Source organism: Lepisosteus platostomus, chromosome 2 (genome assembly GCF_059453375.1).
Source record: "Lepisosteus platostomus isolate fLepPlt1 chromosome 2, fLepPlt1.hap1, whole genome shotgun sequence".
Taxonomy (NCBI): domain Eukaryota; kingdom Metazoa; phylum Chordata; class Actinopteri; order Semionotiformes; family Lepisosteidae; genus Lepisosteus; species Lepisosteus platostomus.
The window spans coordinates 56,440,643-56,468,502 of NC_142612.1; the positions used below are offsets into that span (position 1 = coordinate 56,440,643).

The following is a 27,860-nucleotide window of genomic DNA, read 5'->3' on the forward strand; positions in this document are numbered from 1 at the left end:
GACTTGCTATTTTTTTCCTAATGTAAGGAACATTTAGTAATATGAACCATCTGGATCAACAATGTTTTACACTAAATTGCCCTTACAAGGAAGTACAATGTTGAATCTGAGTAAAAAGGTAGTAAAACTCAATTAATTCAATGAAGGGGTGGTAAAAAAAATCTGGCACATCAAAATAAATACATAGTTATGCACGGAAATGCCGTGGAAATCAAATGAATATTTCCACGGTACACTTAGAAAAGTACTAGAATGTGTCACTTAGTGTCTTGCTGAGCACAAATTTGAAATATAACGCTGCACACAAAGCAGGAAATGGTAATGTTATCGTAATATCTTTCGTCACCACGGCAACACACAGCAACTTCCTGCTTAAACCTCCTGAAGTCAAGTAGTGACGTGGAATCGACGCGCTGTCCTGAGGCGGAAGCAGGATTTGCTGCTGGAGCTGTCTAGTGCTTTTCGTGAAGGGGAATGCACTGCTTCGTAAAGTAGCGCCGCACACCAGTTGTTTGTATTCTGTCGACTGAGGCGGTGATTTATATTAACGTACGCATATAGATTTCTTTCAGAAATGGAGGTGAGTTGATTTTAAATCTTGTTGACCACTGTACCGGATCTCCCGCTGGATCTGTAGGCCCCTTATCACAACAAAGATGTGACAGTCGAAAAGCATCTTTTTTCCAAAAGGAGAAATAGACGTAAATACACGTAGGTAATGGAATTTAGCATTTGGACATCTCAGTATACTTTACTGATTTGAAATAAAAAAGGCATATTATTAATTTTAAAGTACATTAATAAAATGTCTAAAAGAATGTCGTTTATATGCCTTTGTCTTTGCTTTAAGCTGTTTTGGTTTTATGGGGGGTTTAGGTTGTTATCTCATGGTGGCATTGAAATTGAGTTCTTTTTTCCGTTTGCCACGTGAAGTAGTCTCATTTTCTTATTAGCTTTAACAGCCCGAGTGAACGGGGAGGCTCACAACACAATGTGAACACTCCTGTTCGTCCGGTCGCACAGCCCACAGCAGCAGACTGCGAGTCAGCACGAATACTGCAGAGGGGTGAAGGAACACAGGCCCCTCAACCCATTAGCTTGCATGGTTTACTAGGAAAATTCCCGTCCCGTACATTGTAAGATCATTTTTGACCACGCATTGCTCATGTCTGATCATGCTTGTAATGCGCTGTATGTTCCTTTCTGTAACCCTTGTAAAAGTAAGATATGAGCTCTGTGCTATGGACCATTGAATTCCGAGGTTAATAAAATGCTTGCAGATACCATGGGAAAAACGATATTGTAATCACATCTAATCATCAGATTACATTCTTACAATGCCTCAAAGTGATGTACTCTCAATTTATATAAAAATAGATCTTTTGAGGAATCTTCAAATGTCCCCACATTTAGCCCAGAGTCTAGGTATGGCAAAAAAAAAAGCTTTGTGCAGTTCAAAAGCTTTGTAACACCACCTGTGGGCTTTGAAATGAAGATGAATAAAAGTGGCAAATGTGTTTTTGTTTGCTTTAACAGGAAAATAATCTGGAGTCGGTAGCTTCACCATCAACCCCAGGCACTGGGAAGTCCAAGGTAATAGACATTATGACGCAGGATCTTTCCTTATTTACAGTTTTAAACAGCAGCTCAGTGGGCTTCTACATTCCCTCAGGGTTTCTGGTCAAAACTGTTATTGTCTGTTTCTTGCCCCTTGTTGTAGATTCTGCATTTCTGAGTGGATTGGAGTGTAATGCATTTCATGAACAAATCCCTTATGATTTTATAGAATATAAAACAAATATGTTATTTTATGATGCCTTGAATGTTTGTAATGAGTACAAATTATGAGTTAATAAGTGGAGGAATATTTTTGTGGGACTGTGAAGGCCAAGCACCATCTTACTTTGAGGATGAGAGAGAGGAGGTGAGACATTCTCCTAGAGCCCATCTTGTCGGTGATTTCTTTTTATATAATAAAATGGTTTTGCTTTGTGAAGTGCTGAATGTCCCATGCTGTTAGATTCCCATTGCGGTATTATTGTGAAAGCTGTAAAGCATTGTTGTAAAATACATTTGGAAAGCAGTGTGTATACTGTATCATTTTTGACAGGTGGTTGCTTATCATTTCCTTGTGTAGTTGGCAAGTATATTCACAGGAGCTAAAAACTTCCTAAGCTGATTTTGCCAGATCTCAGAAGTTAAGCAAGGCTTGGTAGGTTACTGTTGTAAGTGGTGTTGGTGGACCAGTAGGTTGTGCTCTTCCCTCTGGACTGGAATTTCCAAACGTATGCCCCAGAAGGATGGCCAGGGACAGTGTGCTGTCCTGCAGAGATGTTACACCAAGGTTGTGACTACTAGTTAAGATCACAGAACACTTTTCATAAAGATGGGTGGTGGGTGGCTCTGTGGTTAAGGATCTGCGCCTGTGGCTGGAAGGTTGCTGGTTCGTATCCTGTGGCCGGCAGAGGAATCCTACTCTGTTGGGCCCATGAGCAAGGCCCTTAACCCCAGGTGCTCCAGGGGTCCGTATAAATGGCTGACCCTGCACTCTGACCCTAAGCTTCTCTCCCTGTCTGTGTGTCTCATGGCAAGTAAGTTGAAGTATGCAAAAAGTCAATTTCCTAATACAAGAAACTGTATATGGCCAATAAAGTGATCTTACTGTATGTTCACTGGCTAAATTCTGCTGTGGTCTGCACAACCTGTCCCCCCATTAATTCACCTGGTAAAGTAGCTCCACACTTCTCTGCTTGATGTGCTGTGTAGTGGGGCTGTACTTCAGTGCTGGATTAAGTGTATCTCCTCCTAAATGAAAAGTGCTTTGAAAACGTTTGAGATGAAAATCACTACACCAATGCAAGCAATTTAGAGTTTGTGCAACCCAGCTACCTCTGCTTGAAATGCGCTGCTGCACTTTTCTTTCTGGCTTTGGAACAGGATCGGTATGACCAGAGATTTTGAAAGCTATACTGTGTTCAATGGCTCCAGACCCCAAGTTTTGTTTTTGTAGAAGGAGACCAGATGACCTTTACTCTTTCATTTGTATCGCCTCAGTTGGACACTCTTTCCAAAGAAGATCTCATCAAGTTCTCCAAGAAGCAGGTTGTAATGACGCAGAAGCTCAAAGCAAAATGTGCAGGTGAGGATCTGTCTGAACAGCAGTTTGCTGATTTTTAAAGTGCTCCTTTTGTTTTACACTTGTATTACAGCTGTAATATCGTCGACTGTGCTTTCCGTTTATGACAGTGTAAAAAAGTAAGCAATACTTAATTTTTTTTCTCAGGGCTGAAGGAAGAAACCCCATTGACCTTCTTCCTTAGCTGTTTCTTAAAGCTTTTCAACAATGTCACTGTTGTAACAAATTATTCACACTTAGTAGTGTAAATTAAAAAGTGAAACACTTATTCAGAAATGTATAGAAGTTGTTTATCTTTACATGTGATATGATTCTCCTTGTGTGATATAACATTTAACTTAAGTTAGTTAATATCGAACATCAGTATGTGCAATGTGGCAGACATGATTGTTGCCAATTTGTCCTATCTTTTAGATTTGGAAAAGGAAGTTGAAGAACTGAAAGCCAAGTCAAGTAGTGCAGCAGGCGATGCAGTAATTCAGGTTTGTGTTTCCATAAGTGACACTGCTTTCTTTCAGGAGTTTTCATTGCAGTCAATACTCCCTTTCATACCCTGTGCAAATTGAAAATGGTGACTTCTTATCAGTATTCTGGTATAGATATTTTCTCCATGTATCACCATGGGTGCACCAAACCGGATATAAGAGAAACTCACAAAGTGCACAGGCCTATCTGTCGGTAGTGTTTTGTTTTTAAATTATTTTCCCATTGTTGCCCTGGACTATAATAGATGCAGAACACCAGAAGCTCGCTTCCTAGTCTTTCAATCACCACCTGATCAGTTGTCTTCTGTCAATTGGTCAGGGGACTGAGCATGACAAGCCATTCCCATAGCTCTCTGGGGAATGTAGTTCAGACAAGAACCTTCATCTTGTCTACAGCCCACTAAGTGTTCACTACAAAATGCTTTTCTACCTTTACTTGTATGTGTTTCTGTGGCAAATGCATGGACTAAAATTAAACTGTAGCTTCAATGACAGCTGAAATGGATGGGATTTAGCTCTAACTCAGTTGCTGGACTCACTGATGTTTATAGTTTTGATAAATAATTTTTTTCTTGGATTCAGGAAGTAACAGAAAGGTTGGAAGCGGTGCTTTTGGAGAAAGCAGAAACACAACAGAGATTAGTGTTGCTTCGCAAGGAAAATGAGAAGGCAAGACAGGAGGCGCAGGTAACGAATAACCTATATATTAAAACACAGCAGTTTCACTCTTTGAAGGCCTACAGTTAAAGCTAATGAATTATTTGTGTCTTTAAATGTAGATGTTTATCATAAAAGATGATGCAAGATATTTTTGAAAAGGGTACCAATGTCTTCTGAATTTTTTTCAGTTTGTTTTAAAATCTTACATACACGTCTGTTGATGGGCTATGATATCATTTATGGAAAAACAGTTGATTTTTAATGAGATAGCTACTTAAGCTAATAACTTAATACATGAATGTGTAATGTCGGAAGCACCTTTTATTTGTCATTTCTGTCTGATTGTTGTTGTATCAGGATGCATCTGAAAAGTTAAGTGAGCTCCAAAATCAATTTGACCAATTAACCAAGGAGCAATTGAGAAAGACTGAGGTTTTGAGCAAGGAGTTGGACACCACCAAGGAGAAGCACAAAGATGAAATTGAACGCCTTCAGAAGATGTTGAAGGATTCTGTGGCCGAAAAGGAAAATCTCACTGCCCAGGCGAACAAAAGATTGTGCCAAGAGGATGAGATCAGGGTATTAAAAGAGCATTTGGAAGTTTCCAGGCGGGACTATGAGGAAAAATTGTCACATCTACAGCAGCAGTTAGACATGGCAGAAGAGGAGAGGAAAAAGGAGGTAGAAAGACTGATCGAAGCCCATGAAGCAGCTCAGACAGAATCCCAAAAGAAGATTGAACACCTTCAAAGGGAGATTTTGCAAATAAGGAAAGCGCACCAAGAGGAGGCGAAAGAGCTGATGGACCAGGTGGAAGCTACAGCAGAGGAGTATGAGAAGCAGAGGGACAAGCTGCTGCAGCTTCAGGAACAGCTAACTGAACAGCTGGCTCAGCAAGAGAGCAGCCTGCAGGACGTGCAGGAGGAGGAAGAAACTGGGAAAGTTGGTGACCAAAGCCACACTGCACCCCAAGATTCAGGAGAAGAAGCTGGTGAAGTTGGGCAGCTCAAGGCTGCCCTGGGAGACTTGCAGTCCCAGCACACCATGATGCAGGATGAGCTCACCTATCTGAGCAACGTGAAGATGCAGCTGGAGTCCGACCTGCAGCAGCTGAAGGCGGAGTTTAATCTCGAGAGGGAAGAGCTGGAATTCAAGATTGATGAGCTGCAGATGTGCAAGGAGGAGAGCGAGGGCGTAGCCAAGACCTGGAAGGAGAAGCTCCAGGTCACCAATGAGCACTGGGAGATGGCTCTCAACCAGCACGAGGAGGAGCTCCGCATCCTGCAGGCGCGACATCAGAAGGAGCTGAAAGACCTTGAAGAACATTTCCTTTGTTTGTCGGAGCGCGAAAAGGAGAAGGCTCTCGCGGAAATCCAAGAACTGAAAGGTAGGTGTGACAGGCTCTCCGTGGAGAAGAGTGAAGCAGTTGACAATTATGAGCAGACAAAAGAGATCCTCAGGAGCAGAGAGTCTGAGCTCAATACCATGAAGGACCAAGGAGCTTCTGCTATCCATGAGCTGCAGCAGAAGCTGAGGGCAGCCTTCAATGATAAAGATAGCCTGCTGGAACAAATTAACAACCTGGAGGCCAAGGTTGAAGAATCTCAAAAGAATGCCAATGAAGACCTGAATTCATCTGTGAGTCATTTGCAAGAGAAAAATGAAGAGATTCTGTCTCTGCTGCACCAAAAAGAAAGTGCCGTACAGGAGCTCGAAGAGAGATTGGCAACGTTGAGTTTGGACAGGGACAGCATGCTTTCTTTGCTGAAAAATTCAGAGGCCAAACTGAAGAAGGCGAGAGAGATGTGCAGCACAGAGCAAGGTAAAGCTACTGCACTTCAGCAGAGTCTGGAAAGCCACTCCAAGAACAACACGGAGCTAAAGCAAAAGCTCAGCGAGGCAGAGGCCAGCTTGGCAGCAGCTCTCTCAGACAAGGAGACTGTTGATCGGCAGCTGGCAATCTTGGAGAGTAAACTAGCAGAGATGCACTCTGAAAAGGAGCAGCAGACCTCTGAGCTGAAGGCACTGGAAGAGGAGCTTGCTGAACTGAAGGAAACAAGAGCTGCTTTGCAGGAGGAGTCTGGTCAACCCAGGTCAGAGGTTCCCTCAAGTTCTAGTGAGGAGAGAGAAGAACTGGAGCAGTCTTTACAGTCTATTTCGGAGGAGAGAGATGGACTGAAGAAAGGGCTTGAGGAGATGCAGCACCAACTGTCTGAGGCACGGAGGCACATTGTCGGTGTATTTCAACAAGATGCTAGCCTTGGAACACTGGAACATGCTGAAGAGGAGGAAGCAGGGGACATTTCTGCCTTGGTAAGAAAACTTTTGGCCATGGTTCTGGAAGAAAAGCAGAGTTTACTGCTGCAGAGCCATGAGAAAATTAATCAGCTGCTCGTGGATATCGAAGAGATAAAGGAGGAGGGCAGACAGCAACAAGCCGAACTGCAGTCGTTGGTGGACGACCTCAGCAAAGAGAAGACCATGCTGAAGCAGAACCTGGAAGACGTTGTTTCCGACATGGAGGGATTACAGAGGGACCTGGTAGAGATGAAGAGCGTCACTGAGAAGGTGAAGGTGGAAAACGAAAGCCTGCTGGCCCAGATCGCAGAGGCATCGGAGAAAATCAGAGCAAAAGAGAACGAGAACGTAGACCTCCGAGGTGAAAGCCGGAAGCTGTCTGTGGAAAACACGGGAGAGAAGGAGGAATTGCAGCAGCTCCTGGCTGAAAAGGAAGGTCTGCTGTCCAGGTTAAAGGCAGACATCGAACGTTTACAGGTTTGTATTTTTTCAAAATATATACTGTAACATTACTGTTTTTTTAATTGCCCAAACAGTGCATCTTGGGTTTCTTTCTGTTTTAGTTCTTTTTTTTATCTGAGACTTATTAGGGCAAAAAACACTTTGGTGGAGAGTGCTTCTCAGTGCCAGGTCGGGCAAATGGGCATTAGTTAATGATTGCATTATTCTATTTGTTTATTTGGCCCTCTTAAGGGGGCAGAAAAACACTGTATCTGAGGATGAAGTCATGGACTATCTGTAGTTAACTTTTTGACTGGCGTTCTCAGCAGTAAATTGCCTTGCGGTTTTCTGTAGCGAAACCAAATGTAATGGTTACCTATAACAAATGGCCTAAAATATGTATACTGTATATACTTGTCCTGAAATCGCTTAAAACATTTACCTCGATGTTTTTTTGTACATGGGTTCCTATCTCTAGTTCTGGATTTTCACATTCTTTGGGATTTTAGAATTCTTTGCATTACCTGCAGAGGTTGTTTGTTTCCTGCAATGGATTACAAACGGGTATTTTAAATTTAGTGTAATCTTTCAGAACCAGAGTAAAAATGAAAATACCATCACTGATTTTCCACTTTGATTCTCTCGTCTGATTTCATGCAGCTTGATAAAATACAGCCACAAAGGTACGATCGATTATTGCAGACAATCATTGTTTTCTGAACTGGTACGCTGGTGCTTTTTGAGTATTTTTAAACAAAGATGGTCTCGAATTTCAACCCCAAAATGAATAAGTTGTTTAATCTGTACTTCTAGTTGGACTGTTTTTTTGTTGCATTGTTGCTGTTTTTCACTTGCTTACTGCCTTTTTTACATATTTCTCGCATAGGATTCCAAAGTGTCCTCTTCTGCTGAAGGCATAAACGTGACTCAGCTAAGTGAACAAATAGGTAATGTTTCACTAGAAATGTAGGGATTACTGTGCAATGAAATGAAAAGGCTTAACATTTCCGAGAAATTATTAACTGACATGTTGTTGGTTTCATTACCAAAAACAGCCAGCCTAGTCACCAGCACTGTTTGGGATTTAACCGATTTCAAAAGAACAGGCTGTGGAGATCCTGAATTGTTAGTAAAATGGTGTGAGGCCCAATCTCACAAGCACTGATGTACCATTGGATATTTCCATTGTGTTATGTTTTTACGAAGTGGTCCATTTTGCCAGGCAATAAATTGCGAAGCCATAAAGGCCTGTGCCCAGGGAACATCAGGACTGTTGGGTTTCTGTCTTCCATTCTTCTTGGTCAGTGCAAGAGAACTCCTGGAATCTGGATTGGATCCCAGTAGAGTGAACCAAAATGTACATCTAAAAACTGGAAAAAGAGGTTTGCCTGTTGAAAAGAAATCTAAGCTTGGGTTAAATGCTTCTTTTAATGGGTACTGTATATTATGCCTGTCTTACATTTTAAGCAATGAAACCTGAAGTCTGACGTTTTTTATGGACCATTTCCCGTGATGATTATCATTCTAAATGGGATCTCACAAAGCGTCTGTGTAAATGTCTCTCAGTTGGAGTAAAGCAGCAGAGGAATGAGAAGTGGTGACAGATAGCCGTGAGCTCATCTATCCTTTAATCAATGCTCTTTTTACTTTTGTTGTTCCTGACAGAGCCTGTTGCTCAGCTAACCAGTTAACCCCAAGGGTTAAAATGTTAAGTTAATATCAAATAAAATACATATTTGGAAGTGTTAGTTATAACATTTTTTTTTTTAAATTAAGAATAGCCAGTCTAAATGTGTTTTCAACTTATCTGTCAAAATGACGTTACATTAAATTCTTTGCTTATAAGACTGCCTTAATAGTGAGTGTACCATGTCCCTTCAGGATAGCATTTAAAAAAATGAAAACAGGGCTCCAGTTTAGTTTGCATTTTAGGATTTTTTTTTGTCATTGGAATTTGATATTGTTTTGAAAAGGGAATCTGAGTTCACACTAGCCCTGGAATTAAGTTCCGTTTTCATGTAGAATCTACTGCAGGTTTTGTAACCCTTTTCATGAAAGCAAGCAGTTAGTCACAATACCTCTTAAGTGTTAAGCGTTTTGGGAATTTAATATGGTAGTTGCTTCTTGAGATTTCTGATGTCTTTTCCCTTACACATAATTATCTTAGCTTTGTTTATTTCCCTACTATGTATCTAAGGTTACTTTTCCTTTAACATACAGTAAGAGTTTATAACATCCTGCTTCTTAGAGAGGTTTTCTGCTAGTGTCTTATGCTGAAAACTTTCTGTTGGACCCTTGAGTTAGGAAAACAGGGAAAACATCATTGTTATAACTGTCCAGTTAATTTTTAAGTACTAAATGTTAACTGATTTACTGACTTGTATTTGCTTCTTTATTTCTGTGTATGCGATGATATTTTGTAGCCAATCTGGAAAAAGAAAATAAAGAGAAAGACGAGAGGATAAACAAAATAAAAGCTGTCGCTGTGAAGGCCAAGAAAGAACTGGATAACAGTAGGAAAGAAGTAAGTTAAATATGTACTTCAATAAATACATTGCATCAGATGTAAAATTCTGTGCTATCAGTTATTACTGAATTTAAATATGAAAACGTATAGTACAGTTTAAATTGTTTCAGATGAGGAGTGCCAAAATATGTTTGGGTGTTCGTTTTGTCTGTTATTTCTTGTAGTTGGTTTAAAAGTTTCTCGTGAAATGACATGGTGTGTTAAAATATTGTAAACTGGGCTCCTTCCCCCTGCTCAGGTTCAGACACTGAAAGAAGAAATGGAGTCCCTGAAAGTGGAGAGAGACCGATTATCCAGCTCTGTGAAGGATATAATTCACGGAGCAGAGGGCTACAAGGTATTTCTCAGGCCTGCTACTGAGTTAAATCTCGCTCTGGTGGTTAAATATTTCCTGGAGTTTTGGTGAAATAGAGGACAAAAATATTTTTGGTTTGTGAAAAGATTCTTTAAGAAGATTTTTTTTATTGAATGGTCAGGCAGTTCTTGTGACTGTTTAAAACGATAAGACTCCTTTCACCTTTTGATTTGTTTTTTTCTCCTGTATTTGTTAATATTGGCCAGTTTTCCTGCTTGGTTCCTTTTGTCTTATGGGGTGAGCTGGAGCGTCCCCCCTTAAAATCCATAAACTGAACTCCAGAGCACTTGTGTGCCCACGATACTCAATGTGCTTTGGTGAACCCTGGGGCACATTAGTTGTGATCTGTAAGAAAGGTTAGAAACCTCCTGGGGGATGCCTTTCAGCAGGTGGTAAGTAGTAGTAAATAATCAATCCCAGTGTCTCAACCAGCCATTTCTTGAAAGAAGCCAAGGTTGAACAACATGGCTGGGTAGCTTGTTCCATACTCCTGCCACTCTTCCAGTAAGTGGATGGTGGATATTAGAAGTGTGGTGGGAGTATAGAACAAGTTACCCAGCCATGTTGTTACAAAGTGGTACCTTGGTGTCTTTCAAGAAATGGCTGAATGAGACACTGGAATCAATTGCTTACTACATACTACTTACTGAAAGGCATCCTCCAGGTTTCTAGCCTTTCTTATGTTCATAGCTGATGTACACCAAGACACAGGCAATTCCAAATTTGAAGAGACAAAAAGAAGAAGCCGAAGCTGCCAGCTTATTTAGAGGACAGCAAGCGAAGCCCCTGGGTATACGGTATAGCCCAGTGGTTTGTGCTCAGGTCATCAATAATGTCGTTGTGCAGAACCTGCTGGCAGAGTACGACAAGCAGACGGAGCAGCTGGACAGGGAGAGGGAGAGGGCGGAGGGCGGCGAGCGCCAGGTCGTCGAGCTGGCCAAGCGCCTGCAAGCTGTAGCCCTACAGGTAATGTCCTCCCCCCCCGGAGCAGAGAGCTGGAGCTCACGGACCGCGAGAGCCTGACAGCGACCGCCTTCCTTCCAGCCTCGCAGCTGTGCTCTGCCTGAGAAACGATGCCACCCATCAGGCACTGAGGCTCTTGCCATCTGGTGGAATTGCATCCGGGGAGTGCTGGGAGCTGTAATATGTTGCTATTGCCCCTCATTTCCCATGGTTGTGTAAACTAAGAGGCCTCCGGGGAGCAGTAGCCTGGCAGATGGAATCCACAGCCAGTGGTCCTTGAACAATCCAGTTTTATTGTGTGTCATCATGTGTTAAAAATTGTATCTTATGTTTGTTTGCTGTTTTCTTTTCTGGAGGTTTTCTTGGAAATAATTCTTATGTCAACCCTGTATTCATTTCTGAATGAAACCGTCTGAACACTATTAAAGTATTTCGCCCCCCCGGAGGCCTAAGTAAAGATCCTTCAGGATTTTGTGGTGTATCGTAGTTATTAAAAAATGTGTTTGACTCTCTCGTGGGATAAGCATAAGAAATACATAACATGGAAGGCAGAGGTGCATGGTTAACTGAAGCGGAGATTAATTTTTTGTTTGTTTTTAACAGCAAGAGCAGTTAAAGTCAGAGAAAGAGGACCTGGTGACTCGCATTGAAACCCTCCATGCCAACATGAAGCAGCTGGAGGCCCAGCTTTTAGAAGCACAGAAGGTGAAATCAGCGCTGGAAAAGGACCTGGAGGGTGAAAAGCTTTTAAAGGAGCAAAAAGTCAAGGTGAAAAAAAGCACCAAAAAAGTCTATGTGCAGCATGTGTGCATGTAGATGTGAGGGCAAAATCACTTGTCTGCTGGTTCAGACAAGAATACAACAATAAAAAATCCAAGTCCTTCTCCAGTATTTTACCTTATCAAATAATCATAATCATAATTTTATTCTTATGACCACTTTTTTAACAACAATCTATTTAATTTAACAACAATCTAAAAACTGATAATGATAAAGAATTTATTATGATTTTAATTTTGTTACTGTAATTATTATGTCTCCATTTATATAGAATGTTTCATTGTAAAGGACCTCCTAGCTCTTCACATACAGCAGAGGACCCTCTTCCATCCTCTACTGAAGTAGGCTCACATGATATTTATTACGGATAGCAATTTTAAGCTTTGTCTCAGAAGCATGGTACCAAATGTCAGTAAATTTGGCAGAGAATCTCACCGAGACCCATCATAAATCCATTCTTCATGTCCTGTGTTCATAGTGTATTCTGTATGTGCTATTTAAATGGGATTTTTCACAGGACCACAGTGCTGCGCTTAAAGAACTTGAAGACCTTCAGAAACAACACCAGAAACAGAAGCATCAGCTGCAGCAGGCTGTGCAAGAACTGGAGCTTTTGCGAAAGGCATGTATATCTTAATGGGTATTGATGCTATGAGTGATATTACGTTTTTTAAATTTTATTCTTCATGTGTCCAAAGCATACTTTGTAGCCTCAACCTCATTATTATTTTCTTTCTAGAGGTTGCTTTTATTATAAGCCACACTCACGGCTAATATTAATAGAGCTCGCATTTGAAATATTATTACTAATTGGCTGCCCTAATCCATGCTCACTGCATGTGAGCTTGCGAGTGTTTGATATGGTGATCTACATGTAACATTTCGTGTGTGCAGTCTCACAGGGAATCTCAGTTCAACACAGAAAAAAGTATTGCACACTATTGGTAAGAAGTGTATTTAAAAATAATTCATTTAATAGTAAAGCAGTAATAGAATGTGTATCTGTTTTCAGTGAATAGCTTTTAGACACTACAGGTTCTTCTACACTAATGGGGGTCAATCTAGTTTCAGTCCTACAGATTGTAGTTTCAGTGAGTAGGTAAATTATTTATTTCTCATAGATGCAGTTTCTATAACCCTCCGTCATGTACTGCAGTTGTGCTGCGCTCAAAACATCAATGCCTCGTGGTGTCGATCAGCTCCTTGGAAGCTGACAGTATTTTTAAGGCCAGCCTCCAGCACAGGCATTTAAAAAGACTTTGTACGACTTTGCTTACAACTGGGAATCACATCAAACTAGTAACCAGGGGGCAGTTTTTCATTTTTCATTTCTAGTGTACAGACGTGCCCTCTCCCTTGTGAATAAATGTTGAAAGCTAGTTGTTGTAATATAATGGGACCTGAAATCTAGTTGTTTTTTTCACAGGATGCTCAGCAGAGCACTTTAATGGACATGGAAATAGCAGATTACGATCGGCTGGTCAAAGAGCTAAACCAGAAAATCTCTGACAAGGAAAGTCTAATTCGGGAGTTAGAAGAAGAAGATCAGATGCAACGAAAGAAACAAGAAATGCTGCATGAGGAGATATGTACGTAGTTTTTCATTCCAAAAGCCGTCCTGAATCTTGCTTCTCAATCTCCAGAATTGTGTTTACTAATGAAAAGTTCAGCTATTGCAGCCTAAAGACCCCGAACAGATTGTTCAGACTGTGTGATTAGTATTTAAGGCAAATGTATTTTACAAATGAGCAAATTCTTTTGAAGTTGCTCAAGGTTACAGTACTTATTTAAAAAGAGCCAATATTTAATTTTGACTACATTCAACCTCAGCCCAAGAGAACTTTAGATGGACTTTAGCGATCCAGAATGGTGTTTAGAAAGAAAAAAATACTTTTCTGGTGAATTTCATGTTATGCAGTCAAACAAAACACATGTAATTTGTATTCATCGAAAAATACATTACTCCCTTGTGGAAAGATCTACAGCACAGGTTCCCTAGTCTTGCTGTTTTCTGATATGCAGTAGGTGAAGACAACTTGACTCTCTTTTATAGCATCCTTGAAGTCTCAAATTGATCAAGGAGAAGAGAAAACCTCAAAGATGAAACAATTGCTCGTCAAAACAAAGAAGGATCTGGCCGATAGTAAGAAGAGGGTGAGTTATACCTTTTTAAGTGTTTTGAAAAGAAAAACATGACACTTGCAGTTCTTTTATGTATCTATCAATCATGTCCTAAAAAAGTATGAAATTCAGGATCTGCTGTTCTTATTCTTGGTGTAGGAAGCAGATCAGTTAGTTCTTCAAGCATCATTGAAGGGGGAACTTGAGGCTAACCAGCAACGGCTAGAAGAATACAAGGTGCGTGCTTAAAAAAGAGGAATTTCCCCTGAAGACCTTTCCTACTTTGTGTGTCTCTTTCTGAAGAGCCACTCTCCATGTCAGATGACTTCCCCATCTCCGTTTCTTTGTCTGTCTCCAACGCCGCCTTAAGGACTCCAGAGTTACTAATGGTGGTTGTAAAGTTAAAAGCCAAGAATCAAACTGATTGAAGCCCCCTAGGGTGTTTATTTACTTTATCCAATAGGGCAAAATGTATGTAGTTTTAGGACAGTACTTAAGAAACATAATTCAGGTTTCATAAATTTAAATTTCATAATTTTCAGTATGTCTGATTTGCCTGTCTGCTGTTCTCTTCCAGTATTGCTTTCCATACAGAGAACTGTTAAAATGCTGTTTTTAGTAACTAAAATATAAAGTTATTACTTTCAAATGTCATGCACTTCTTTCCACCTTCGGTCACATTATAGTTTTTCATTTCAGTATGTCTATTACTAACATACATCAATGCATATTTTATGTGATTGGAAGAAGGGTGTTTTAAGTGTGTTTGGGGCCTTTTTTTAATATTACACTGTCATTTTAAGCTTTATCTTAACTATACATGAGAATGCTTCCCAGCTGATTCATTCATTGACTATCAAAAGTATTCATTCCTCTTGGACTTTCTCATTTTAATGCATTAACACTGTAGAATCACAATGTATTTATTTGGGATTTTATGTCATTGATCAACACAAAACACACTATAATGTCATATTGAAACGAAAATTCTATAGGTCCTCCTAAATTGATTATAAACAGGAAACAGAAAATTAGTGATTGCACAAGTATTCACCCTCTTTAACTATGTCACAACTAAATGTCTTTAGACATCACATAATTTGTTGAATGAAGTCCACCAATGGACAATTAGTGTGTTTCACATGAGTGCGGGATAAATATACCTCTGGGAGACCCCACAGTTGATTAGTACAGCTCCCAACAAAAATTACATCGTAACGACAAAGGAACTTACAAAGTAAATCTGTGACAGGGTTATTGAAAAGCACCAATCAGGTGAAGGGTATAAAAACATTCCAAGGCTTTACATATCCCCCAAAGCAAAGTCCATTATAAAGAAATGTAGAAAATATGGTACAACTGTGAAACTATGAATAACAGGGTGTCCTAGTGCACTTTCCAGGTGAGAAATGCACTAGTCAGGGAGGCCACCAAGAATGTAAATACTTAGCAGTTATTTTCCATTTTATATTCATAATTTAGTAGGATCTGTAGGATGTTTTCACATTGACTACTTCATAGTATTTTCTGTCAGACAATAGCAAAACTACCAGTTCAATACATTATGATTTCATATTGAAACAAAAAAAATGTAATGACATCCAAGGGAAGTATATGCTTTTGATAGCCACTGTACCTTTAAATATTTTTCCACTTTCAATTGAAATTCTTGTTGTGATGCTGAGATCTTGTACTAAACGTAATAAGGTTTAAATATGTGCTAATGTGCCTTCCTTCTATATCTTCTGTCTGAATGGAAGAATTAGGTTGTGATTAAAATATGTTGATCGTGGGCTTCTCTACACAAATGTGTTAACTTGAAAGCAAAGCTGATACTCAAGCCTAGTGACTCATCGTGTTGTTGCTTATTCCATTTTCTTTAGCTTTAGAAGGGTTGAGGGCATCTGACTCTCACCTGGATGAGGGTCTGTTCTGTTACTACGATACCCAGATCTGTAGTTCTAGGGGGAAAACTAGAGCAGTAGGCATAAACTGCCTACTCGCTCAAGGTCAGAACCAAGGTGTCCGCAGAAGGGACTCAAACCTGTGGCCCTGCAGCTCGGAGGGTGGTCCCCTAACTGCTGCCCTATGAGATGCAGATCTTGTGCGACGAAGTGCCTGTAACCCTGTGATTGTGTGTGGTTGTCAGATCCAGAATGCCGATCTGACCGCGGAGAGGCACAAGCTGCAGGAGAACCTGAGGTCCCTGACCGAGCAGCACCAGCGCGCAGCCAGCACATTTCAGTACAAGGTCGCCACCCTGCAGGAGGAGTGCCGCAATGCGAAGGTACGCAGTCATCCTGAAAGCTTGCAAAAGCGGTTCCACAGCACAGGCTTCGCTGAAGAAGAAAATGACCAAAGCTGAAAGGTTTGATTTTTGACCGACTGCGCCACTGCGTGTCAGATGGTGGGGGCGAAGATACAGCAGTTCTTCCCCTGTCTCCCACCTTCCGCCTGTTTGCCACTGTGCCATCCTACTTTCCAGATCACTTTCCCTGCATTCTGTGGGAAAAGCTCTGGACGCTGGCCTTTATAAATAGCAAGCATTGATTTTTCCATTTTAGGAGTAGGCGAACGCACGACTGCTAAATGGCTTACACAAAACTTAATTATAAAATGACATTTTGACTGATACTCCTCCCAGGCCTAATGGTTGGTGATGGATCATGTGCTACCACCCAACAGAAACGGTAACATTTCACATATTTCCTGCTCGTGGGTCTATTACGGTCATCTGCAATATTTGCACAAGCTGAAGGTGTGTCTCTGTGTGTGTGTGTGTATAAGCACACCAATTACAGCAGTGGATTGTAAAACAGTACATACATCCCAGCATGTTGAAAATTGTTGATTTGCTTTCCGATGGTTAGCTCTTCTTCGAGCTTGTGTACTGTACTTTGTGAATGTGTAAATGATGCCAGGCCTTTTTTCCTGCACACTGCTGTTTTTGGTTTGTAGGAAGAACTGGCATCGACGACCTCGGAATTTGAAAGCTATAAAGTGCGTGTGCACAACGTCTTAAAGCAACAGAAAAACAAGTCTGCCACTCAAATGGAGAATGACATGGCCAAACAGGAAAGGTAGAATTTTATTTGTCTTTATCATGTGCAATAAGCAGTTATACTTTCGGAAACTTTGTCATATTTATTTCCAGCTGCACTTTCATGTTGTTGTGTGTAAAATTTGATTTTTTAGTCAAGATGGGTTTGATTTCTAAGGTTATAATTTCTGTTACTGGAAGTATTCCTCTTAATGCTGTATTTTTTCTGTATTTTGTGTTTTTTTCATTGTTTTTATTTTAGATTTTAATTGCTCACATTTAAGTAGAACTTAACTGCATTCACTACATCAGGTATCTGTGTATAAAATGACTTCAGAGCTCTGCATGCTAGGAAGACTGTGCTATTGCTAACATATTCCAAGCAGTGCACGAGTCATTCAGGTATGAGGTTTGACCTCCGTGTAAGTATGACGTTGAGATGAAAATAATCAGGTATTCCAATAATTAAATTAAATAATATTCAGGGCTCCATGTGAGGCAAAAAACTAGGCTAGGGCAGGAGATTTGACTGTAACTCGTCTTTGATTTTTTATTTCCTGGGTAATTATAAAAGGTTCATTATTGTCACAATGGAGTTTTAGTAATTACCACAAGCAGAGATGTGTCCCTTGTCTTTGGTGGTCTTCTGTCTGTGTGTTCAAGTAGGTAGCTGGGTCAGCATGCGTAGGCTACAAAGGAACAAGTAAAGGTTTATTCCATGCTGAGAAGAGAAGAATAGAAACACAACATTTGGCTGTGGAACCTTCTTCTAGGAAGAGGCACAAGGCGTACTAGGAAGAAGGCTCCATAGCTGAAACGTTTTATTTCTTTTCTTCTTTTTCCAGCATGGAATAAACCTTTACTTGTTCCTTTACTGTCTGTATTTGTGTAGAGGCGTGTATCCCTTGTTCTCACTGGTGCTCGGTGTGTATGTGTAGAGGTGTGTATCCCTTGTTCTCACTGGTGCTCAGTGTGTGTGCCTTGCAGAGAGTATTTCTTTTCTTCTTTTTCCAGCATGGAATAAACCTTTACTTGTTCCTTTTCTGTCTGTGTATGTGTAGAGGCGTGTATCCCTTGTTCTCACTGGTGCTCTGTGTATGTGTAGAGGTGTGTACGGTGCTCTGTGTGTATGTGTATCCCTTGTTCTCACTGGTGCTTGGTACGTGTGCCTTGCAGAGAGTACCAGGAGAAGATAGTGGAGCAGCTGAGGTTCAGGCTGCAGGAGAGCCAGCAGAGCCTGGAGGTCAGCAGCACCGAGCTGCAGCAGCTGCAGTCCGAACATGACACGCTGCTGGAGCGGCACAACAAGATCCTGCAGGAGACCGTCGTCAAGGAGGCCGAGCTCCGAGAGAGGCAAGTCGCCGGGGGCAGTGTTCTGGAGTGCTGACAATATCTCACCTGTCAGCTCTTAAACATGTTGGAGTCTGGTCACTGATGTTCAGCGTAGACCTGACCTTTAATGGACACGTCATTACCTGCTAGTACTTATCTGCTGGCCTTGAGTATTAGTTTGCTTGTGAAGCTGGTTGTAAACTGAGTGTGAGGTGGTGAGCCTTTTGGCGTGATTGAAGGTCGTACTAAATAATGCCCCTGACATTTTATAGTGGATTTTCTATAAACCTGATGGCTCAAAAAACGCTTTCTCTCCATTTTTCTGCAATCCATTGCTCAGGGAAACTGTTGTATTACACAAGCACAACTTCTAGGATACAGGCATACTAAATGTGGTTTTGAGGCTTGGTTGCAGTTGCCTTCTGGAAGTGGGTTTTTCTTCAAGGTTTAATCATCTGTTTCTTGTAGTTGTCGTGATGATAGTACAGCAATCAGTAAGCGTGGGCTTCTTAGTGGTGTCTGTGCCTTAGTGGTGATCTGTCAAGCTTCATAGTGGTTTCTTTGGTGGGTTAAGCAGTTAAGTGATCTCTGAAAGGTTATTCCCCTGCTTACCTCAGGCTCGCTCTGTTTCAGGCTGTGCTCCCTGCAGTCCGAGAACTTGGTGCTGAAGTCTGAGCACACCCAGACGGTGAGCCAGCTGAGCACCCAGAATGAAGCTCTGAGGGCCAGCTTCCGGGAGCAGGTGCGCCACCTACAGGAGGAGCACAGGAAGACCGTGGAGGTGCTGCAGCATCAGATCAGGAGGCTGGAATCCCAGCTGTTGCAGCCGAAGGAACCTAACGTAACCAGTAAGAAATCGGAGAATGCTCCGCTCCTAGGAAGAACGGCATTTTCCTTTCCTTTCCTTTCCTTTGTGCAGGAGTTTTTGGCTGAGCAAGACTCTTGTGTTTTGCTGTATTTTCAGCAAGTGGTATTTGAATGATTTGCTAATTTCAGGCCTGTTACATCTAAATTATTGCGCCTACAGTATATTACACCAGCTACTCTAGATTTTGAAATAAGAAGTTGGTGCCTACTTCAGTTCTGTAAGAAAGTGACTTTCTGGATTAATTTTATTCATTTGCACAATACCTTTCCTCAGACCATGTTGTATTAAGTATTCTGAATTGATTGGCCCAAATTAAATTGCCCATGAGCTTGTACACTTTCATTACGTTTTTTAATGGCTACTTAGTCTGGTAATGTTTCATTAAAATTATGACTTTACTGAAATTAACGAGGTAGGAACAGACAGCTGGCTTTATCTTCATTTGAAAAAAAAAAACATTTTGAGATGGTTAACATTGAGAAAGAGGTGCTATTCAGGACTGATTTAACAAACTTTTTCAAACAAAAATGGATGTTAAAGGTGGTTTGCACTAGAGGTCTGCACAGGCATGAAATTGAAGCCCGAACCCAGCCTGTACCTGAGACCTTGAGACCTGACCCGACCGAGCCCGATTGGTACTGCCAAATTTCAAACCCGAAATCAGTCACTCTCTTTTCCTCTCAGAGCAAATAGACACACATGTACACACGGAGCCGGATCCTCACAGACACAGTTTTACAATGCGAGCAAGCGAGTGTGCAAAATGAGTCACAACTTTCTTCTAATAAAAATACATTGAAAACATAAAATAATAAACAAATTATTATTAATTCGTTTTCACTTATTAGAAAACAAACACGAACCCGGCCCGAGCCTGAAGTTGTACGTGAAAACCCGAACCGAGCCCGGCCCGAAAACCGATACTTTATCGGGCCCCGTCAGGCTCGGGTCGGGTAGCAGACCTCCAGTTTGTACAGGGTTCAGGAGAAGGATGTGTGTATTGCTCTCCTCACGGGGTCGCTAGCCTGTCCTCCCTCAATCGATCTGTTTGTCAGTGCTGAGCTGCCTGTGTCCTGCTGACTGGCGAGTTTTCCCTCTTTTCCAAGAAAGCTTACAGAACCCTGGTCTGTCTGAAGAGTTCTAAAATTAGCTGCCAGAAGAAATGTTCAGCATTTTGCAATTTATATCTTGTACAAAGCCTCCTTTTTATCTTAAAATCCCCTGGCTGTCCAATATGAATGTGTTTCTTAAGAGCTAACCCTAACTCTGTTCTTATGACGGGAGACTTCAATAGGCTCAAGAGGGTGTGTGGAAGAAACTTGATCTACAAAAAGACCCTGCAAACCCTGTTCTTGATGGCATTTTTTCTCCTGAATTCTTTTTTGAAAAAAAACTAAACTGATTTTGATGAAAGCACAGCTCTGTGTCCAAGTGCATTGTTTGACAGCTGTTTAGTTTGGCATATAATCAGTGGGTTACACAGTAGTGCCCTCTGGTGGACCACTTGTGGCATTAAAATGTAATTTAAAGCTTGTTAAGAACAGCTGGACATTACCCAGTTTATTATTCAAGTCGGGAGCTGCGTCAGCATGCGTAGACTGCAAAGCAACTGGTAAAGTTTCATTCCATACTACAAGGTGCACACCCGTGACACACCTGAAGGAGGCTACACAGCCGAGATGAGTTCTTCTTTTCTTTGCCTTTCAGCATGGAATCAGCCTTTACCTGTTCCTAGTTTAATATTGGTGTTATCAATTATAACATATAGCTACAATGACAGTGGATATTTTGAATTAAAGAAACATTTTGCAACAAACATAAGTGTCAGGAGTGGGCATGAATCCCGTCTGTATGTTATAAGATACACCTCCTGGGTGGAATTGCATGAAGAGCATGATCTTGGTCATGATATTGCTGTTTCCGGAATCTGAATGTAAAACATTCTGAAACTCTTTAAAAAACAACTCGTTGTACATGTGAACTAAATGCTTCCCTTCAAATTTAGGGGAAGACATGCCACTTATTCTTCTAGCATCCCATCTGTGGTACTCTTTTCCTCAGAAACCCGACATTACATGAGAACAGTGTTAGGGTGCTGCTCTATCAGCTGAGTGATCTGACACCTGTCTGCCCAGTTAGGCTTTCACCTTAGCAATCATGCCCTGTCACCTTGTGTTTCAGGTCCTGCACCTGCCCAGCAGATGAGGAAGACGTTGCAGGAGAGGAAGGCAGCTGACCTCCCGACCTTTGACCTGCACTCGACGGCCCGCGAGGAGGGAGAGGGCATGGAGACCACAGAGACGGAGTCTGTGTCCTCAGCCAGCACACACCTGCCCTCTCTAGAGCAGCTCCTCAACTCCCCTGATCCCAAAACAGGTCCTGTGGCCATTGTTTGAATCCCTGCTGGTTCTTTATAATGCATGAGCAAACTAAGAGCAAAACATATCGGAACTGAGCGTTTCAACTGTGTTCTCTGTAGGTTGTTGAGCATTGGATTAGAAAATTATTTGGCATCATTTAATGTCATGATTAAAGATGTGGATTTTGTAACATTTACTAGGTGTAGGTCACTGAGCGGTGCCTTGAATCAGAACAGGAGATTTGGCCCATCTGGCCCTTTTCATAAATAATAGCTAATTGATCGAAGGATCTCATCCAGCTCTTTCTTTAATTAAGCTCCAAAAAAAACGCTGAACAGCTTATTCCACACGTCTGTAAACCTTTTGGCTGAGATCTGCCTCCTTTTCTTGGTTTTAAATGCACTTCCATGTAGGTTTCACTTCTGTCCTCTGGTTCATGTTCCTTTTCATTTTAAAGATGTCCATTGGCCTGAGAAATTTGGATACTTGTATTGAGTCCTCTTGTAATCTTTGTTGAGGACTAAAAACATTCAGTTCCTTCAGTCTGTGTAGGACATTCCCTTAAGTGAAATGTATGTCTTTTCTTTCCTGGACTGATTTCGGAGCAGTGGTCATAATACAGATCCACTGTATTACATCCTGTGTGGTCTCCGATTACAGCACCCCTATTTGAGCATTCAACGCTTATCTGTACAGTGTTTTCTACTTTTCTTGCCAATGTTAAGTTGAAACACACATGGTCCCTGAATGTCCACCTATAACTTGAGAATTTAACGTTTTTGAATTATCACATTTGTGTGTTATTACAGAGAATATGCAAGACCTACTTTTTCTAAATCCGAGTTGATGTCCCCTAGTATCTGATTTGCTCTTATCTAGTTCCAATAATTGTGTTTATAACCTTACATATTCTTTTTCATTAATGCAAAGTTATCAATAGAATTTTGAACACTAAAGATTTCTTACTTTATCATGCTTGAAAAACATGGTATTATGTTTAACAACCTGTTATACATATTGAATTTGAGAACCATTATAAGAAAGATTTAAAGTTCTCAGATAGACTGTTTATATTGGGTCAGAGTAAATGTATCAGTGCAATTATTCTCCACCTCCCTCCTTAGGAATTTTTCTCAGTGGAGTTCATGGCATGAAATGGTTTTCCATACCCAGTCAGATAATCACACAGAATTGTGTTTTTGCAGATCCTTTTGTGTGGCAGGCAGAGCCTTCCCGGGAGGAGCTGACACAGAAGCTGAGCACCGCCAACAAAAGCATTGAACACCTGAACAGTCTCCTCCATGAAACCGAGGCCACCAATGCCATTCTGATGGAGCAGATCACGGTAATTTGGAGCTCAGTGTCTGCAGCATAGAGCCTGTGGTCTACCTACCTCCCTTAAGAGGACAGGTTACAGTAACCTGGAGCTCAGTGTCTTCAGCGTAGAACCAGTAACCTGCCTTCCTCGAGCGCAGATCATGGTAACCTTGGAGCTCGATATCTGCAGTACAGAGCTAGTCATCCGTTTCTCTCTCGAAAGCAGATCACAGTAACCTGGAGCTCTGGGTCAGCAGCACAGAACCAGTCACCTGTCTCTCTGCATTGGCTGTGCTGATAGACATGGGTTCAAGTACATTCCAAGAGCTGCATCAACTCAGTTTTTGTAGGCAGTAGCTTGTTAGGCTGAGAGTGCCCTGCCTAATATGATTGATTTTCTCTGAAGAAGTCACATAATAAAACTGGCTTCATACATTGCCTGATAAAAGCATGGCAGTTGGGAAGTAATTGGAGTGTTTTTTCTGGTGCATGATGAAAACCTAATGTCACAGCAGTTGACTGTGTAGTTATTACTTCCTTCTACAGTGGCAGTGGGGCAGTATTGGACATCACTGATCAGTTGTATAATGCTGACAATGAGAATGAAAGAGAAACAGTGTCTGTAATCTCATGGCAGTATGCAGAACATCTCATGCATTTGCCTTAACTCCCTTGTCACAGTGGCATTTTGAGGTGACAAGGATACTCCTGGCATCTTTGTACCACCAGAAGGTTCTCTTGGTCCTGGTCAAGACTCCAACTTTGTGGCATTTGGGCAGAAGGAAAAACTTAACATAAACATAAGAACTCATTGGATATAAAGTTACTGTAGGGATGGAGACCCGCAAGTCTGTGTAACTCCCTCGCTAACAGAGCAGGAAATTGCTCTGCGAAAAATCCAACCTTGATTTCCCCTGACATCACCTCGCAAAGTGTAACTCCCGGCCTAATGTCTGAAAATCATGGCACGAAAGACCGCCTCGGGCAGTTTGTCCTTGTCTTAATATTTTAGAATTAAATTTAAATTGATACTGAACACTGCAGGCCTTACTCTGCTTCCAGTTTTCCTGTTTTGTAGCTTGTTCACCTGAAGTATTTTTCATGTTTGTGCTTGCTGAGCCTGGCTCAGGGAACTGAAACATCTCATGGGGCTTTAGTAGCCCCACCCAAATGTCTCCCTTACTAAAAGCAAGAGGTTTTCCACTTTTCAGTTGGACGTTGTGAACTCATCTGTGGTATTTGAAAGGGTAGCCAGTAGGTCTTTGACCGGCAGGGCTCTGCTGTCTTGTAGCTTCTGAAGAGTGAGGTGAGGAGGCTGGAGAGGAACCAGGAGCGGGAGAAGTCTGTGGCCAACCTGGAGTACCTGAAGAACGTCCTGCTGCAGTTCATATTCCTCAAGTCTGGCAGCGAGAGACAAGCCCTCCTGCCCGTCATCCACACCATGTTACAGCTCAGCCCCGAGGAGAAGGGCAAGCTGTCTGCCATCGCCCAGGGTAAAAGCACAGCTGTGCCCTGCATTCAATCACTTTGCACAATGAACAGACAAACACTTCACCCTGAGTTCTTTTACTTTTGTTTTTGACCTTCTCGTCCCTGAAATCGGTTGTCTCTTCCTGCCATCAGCTTCGTTTGATGAAATGCAGCTCATAATTGGTGTTAGTAGTTAGTGCTGGCTGTCCTTTTGGTTTCCATGCCGCACATTTGTCTCAATGCAAAGAGCTTAGCCGGACTCAAGATAGGGTTTTAAATGTTAAGGTTGTCTTGAACTATGCTTGGACTTGGACTATGCGGGCAGACACTAAGGCATGTAAACTGTACATTAATTTTAACTGAGAAATGTTAAAAAGATTATTTGAATTTTCACAATGTAGCTAATACAAAGCTTTTAACAGAAAAGGTTGTAAAAATAAGAGCATGTACGTAAGAGTTCAGTTTAGTAACTTGTGCCTGCAAAGCCTGCTGAGCTTTACAGCTCCTCTGACTGGCCTCTGGTTGAGAACAAGAACAAGGCTGTGTAATATGTTACAGAAAAATACACCATGCTCTGGTGGTGAAGCCTGTGCAATAGGGAGGTACTTGAGAGCAGCCTGCCCTCACAGTAACATTGGCCCCTACTCTCCCATCAGGCTGCAGTGACTTTAGGGCCTGGTAGGGACAGGACTGTGCGTCCTGCTGCAGTCTCATCCCTCCAGCTGTGCTCCCCCAACGTGGAGAAGGATGAGCATCTCCGAGGTCCTTTTATAGGCAGCATCGCCAAGTGTTTGAATCAATTTTTCAGCTTTCCTTTGAGTGGCACAATTTTTGCGTATAATTTCACGTGCTTGATCCTGCTGCCCAGGATGGTTTCACTGAGCAAAGTTGTAACCTTGTAGGTGAAGAGGAAGCTGCGGGTGCCACCAGGACTACAGGCTGGACCTCCTATCTCCACAGCTGGTCGGGAATAAGATGAGGAACCTGCGGATTCCAAGTGCATTCCACACCTGCTCCGTTCTAAACCAACGAGAGCTTGTCCATGCATCTGCTTCCTTGCTTCACAGCAGATGTTCCAAGACAGATATATATTTTTGTAAAACTGGATGAGATTTCTTTTTACAGACCTTTGTACGTATGTATTTTGATTTCTGTTGAGTTTCATTGCTGACACTAGGCATTTACAGAAAAAGTAATGGCCTGTATTGTGTACTCATTTTAAAATTGCTGATTTAAACTGAAAGTGAGAAAAGCACTAAAAAATGCTTTACAGCCCAAGGATGAGTTTTCTAGTTCCTTAATTTAATATTCCCTCCTGTCATCCATAACTTATTCAGTAGTTAATTATGAAAATAACACAATACTAAAGGCTGTAACTGCAAAACCCAATTCCAGGCGTTGGTAAAGGTCTATGAAAAGCTGTACAATGTGCACAGACCTGGAGTTTCCCCTGTCAGAACAGCTCACTGCCATCCCAGTAAGGCCACAAGGAAGGCAGTGTAGTCCTTGCCAGTGTAGGATTCTGCTCGGGCTCTGTTGGAAACATTTTATGTGCATGGTTTGAAACGAATGTTCAGAGTCCTTCATTTACTGAAAGGCGATAACTGTATTTTTAGAATATGGATGACCTTTTTTTTTTCCTTGATTCTACCATTATTTTGGGGGATTGCCCTTTGTTTAGAGTTTTGGCGCAGCACGGACAGGGAGAACAGGCCAAGCTGTCAGAGATGCCCTCTGTTTCACAGGCTTTAAGCTGTGCAGTAGGTAGGGGAGATTTGGTGCATATTGGAGGGGCAGCATGTCACTCACTCTGATGTCGCTGTGAAGCTGCAGGACTCACGGTTTCACCAGGATGACCCTGCTGGACCAGCACTTGCTCTGCTGCTTGGGGAATTGTGGTCCCAGTCAGGCTGCCGATGAGATCCGGGCTCAGCAGAGTGATACAGTACGTGGACTATAGGGTTCAGTCTCCACTCCTTGCTAGTGCCATTGGCAATGAATCACACTACGGGGTTTATTCGTGGTGTCTTTCGTGCATCAAAAATGAAGCGTTGCATTCAGTAATGCCTTTCATAGGACAACTGCTGTCTAAATCCTGTTGAAAAATGTGACAAAAGTTTTGGGGAGAGGTGGATTTTTCCATTTTGGGTGGTACAAAAAGATTGCGGTCACAACTGCAACATAGAGTAATACTACATCTACTGATTGCTACTAGATAGCCTTTGTGATGCATTTGGTAAATTAGATTTTTATTAATTGGTTGTGTGCAGTAGGCCCTGCAAACAGTGCATTTACTTTAAAATACCAGGCACTTACACACTGCTGCGTGTAGGCAAAAACACTTGACAGTGATGTTGGAAGTTTGAATATGAAATGTGATGCAAATTGCTGAGTTTAAAAACTGCTACAAATAAATGCTGTGGTGTGATTCACTCCTCACTTGCTGAGCTGCTCTCCGTTTCTGTTTAAAATATAAAAACATAAAGGTTATAAACCAGAGGAGGTCGTTGGACCCATCTAGCCCATTCAGTAGTTAGTTGTCATTTAATCCAAGGATCTCATTCCACTGTTGAAAAAGCACAGGATTTAGGCTCCATCAACATATCTGGGTATCTTGTTCCATACTCCCACAACTCTTTGTGTGAAGAAGTGCCTCCTGTTCTCATGTTTAAAATACACATCCACTTGTGTAAGTTAGAAGTAAGTTAACTGCACCTTATTTTACAGATCTAGGTCACATTGACCCTTGCCTTTTTAAAAGAATGGGACTCAACTAACTCCCTTTCCTGTCACTGACCTCCAGTCTCACTGAAAGCTAGTGTGGCAATATAAATATCTAATTTAATTTATGGGACAAACAGTAACTCCACAAAGATGAAAAATTCAGAAGAGACATAGAGAAGCATGCATACGTTTAACCATGACTGAACTCCTAACAAGAATAATATATGTTTATTATGTGGACCGGTGAAGATATGTTACTAAGGCAGCTGCATTAATTAATTTGTGCTGAGCAACAGGAAGGGCTCTGACAAAGTATAAACAGGAGATGAATGTATGTTATTTTAAGTTTCTATAGACTGTACCTTGTTAATCTTTAAGGTGCACTTATACTATAAATACAATTACTGCAAATTCCCTTAAAGTGAATTTAAGTTTGTCTAAGGGTGACTGGGGACATGTTTTTTATTTGCACATTAAGTAGTTTTTGTAGACTGATCTTCAACGTGAAAGCTTTGTGATGTCTGAGGGTTCTATGCCATGCCGTTTTTGTCAGCATTTTCACATGTCCAAACTTGATTTTATTTTATTATGTTTTTAATATATTTAAAATTTGCTGCTGGAACAAGAATGGAAAATGTGCAATTCTTAACCAAACTCAGTTTCTGTTGCTTAAACTGTGAAAGATTAAAATAAAACATGATGCCATCTTAAACGTATTTTGTCTTGCTTTAAAAGTCTTAAACATTTATCTCAAACCCCAAAGCAGCTTTGCCCATCTGGACATCACTGTCAATTAAAGTTGTTGAAATACAGTTATTGCTCAAAGGTTTTCCAGCTCCGAAATGATAGAAATAACAGCAACTTGTTTGTAATGGGTTTTTTTTTTAAATAAAGGATCAGTCTAAACTACTCCCTTATGATTCAGGCTTCACTCAAAACATGCAACATACAAAAGATTATGTAGGCAGACGGGGTGGAGTGAT

General features: G+C 41.3%; 1 protein-coding gene across 1 annotated transcript; it reads left to right on the top strand.

Moving 5' to 3' along the window:
- Positions 1–401: 401 nt before the first annotated feature.
- On the top strand, positions 402–27,589 carry gcc2 (GRIP and coiled-coil domain containing 2). Its single transcript, XM_088608959.1, has 23 exons — positions 402–580; positions 1,537–1,593; positions 3,055–3,139; positions 3,551–3,618; positions 4,204–4,308; positions 4,639–7,056; positions 7,907–7,967; positions 9,444–9,544; positions 9,786–9,884; positions 10,749–10,868; positions 11,469–11,633; positions 12,163–12,267; positions 13,072–13,234; positions 13,699–13,799; positions 13,926–14,003; positions 15,916–16,053; positions 16,725–16,846; positions 17,983–18,159; positions 18,772–18,986; positions 21,188–21,382; positions 22,572–22,711; positions 23,975–24,176; positions 25,056–27,589. Exons 1-23 carry the CDS (start codon positions 575–577, stop codon positions 25,130–25,132), a joined length of 4,998 nt encoding a protein of 1,665 aa, XP_088465085.1. The 5' UTR covers positions 402–574; the 3' UTR covers positions 25,133–27,589.
- Positions 27,590–27,860: the final 271 nt, after the last annotated feature.

What these genes read in the sequence shown, in the direction of transcription:
- gcc2 (XM_088608959.1), top strand. An exon ending in GCTCAAAGCAAAATGTGCAG is followed by an intron (nt 3,140 to 3,550) that starts GTGAGGATCTGT and finishes CCTATCTTTTAG; the next exon opens with ATTTGGAAAAGGAAGTTGAA. An exon ending in GACATGGCCAAACAGGAAAG is followed by an intron (nt 16,847 to 17,982) that starts GTAGAATTTTAT and finishes TGTGCCTTGCAG; the next exon opens with AGAGTACCAGGAGAAGATAG.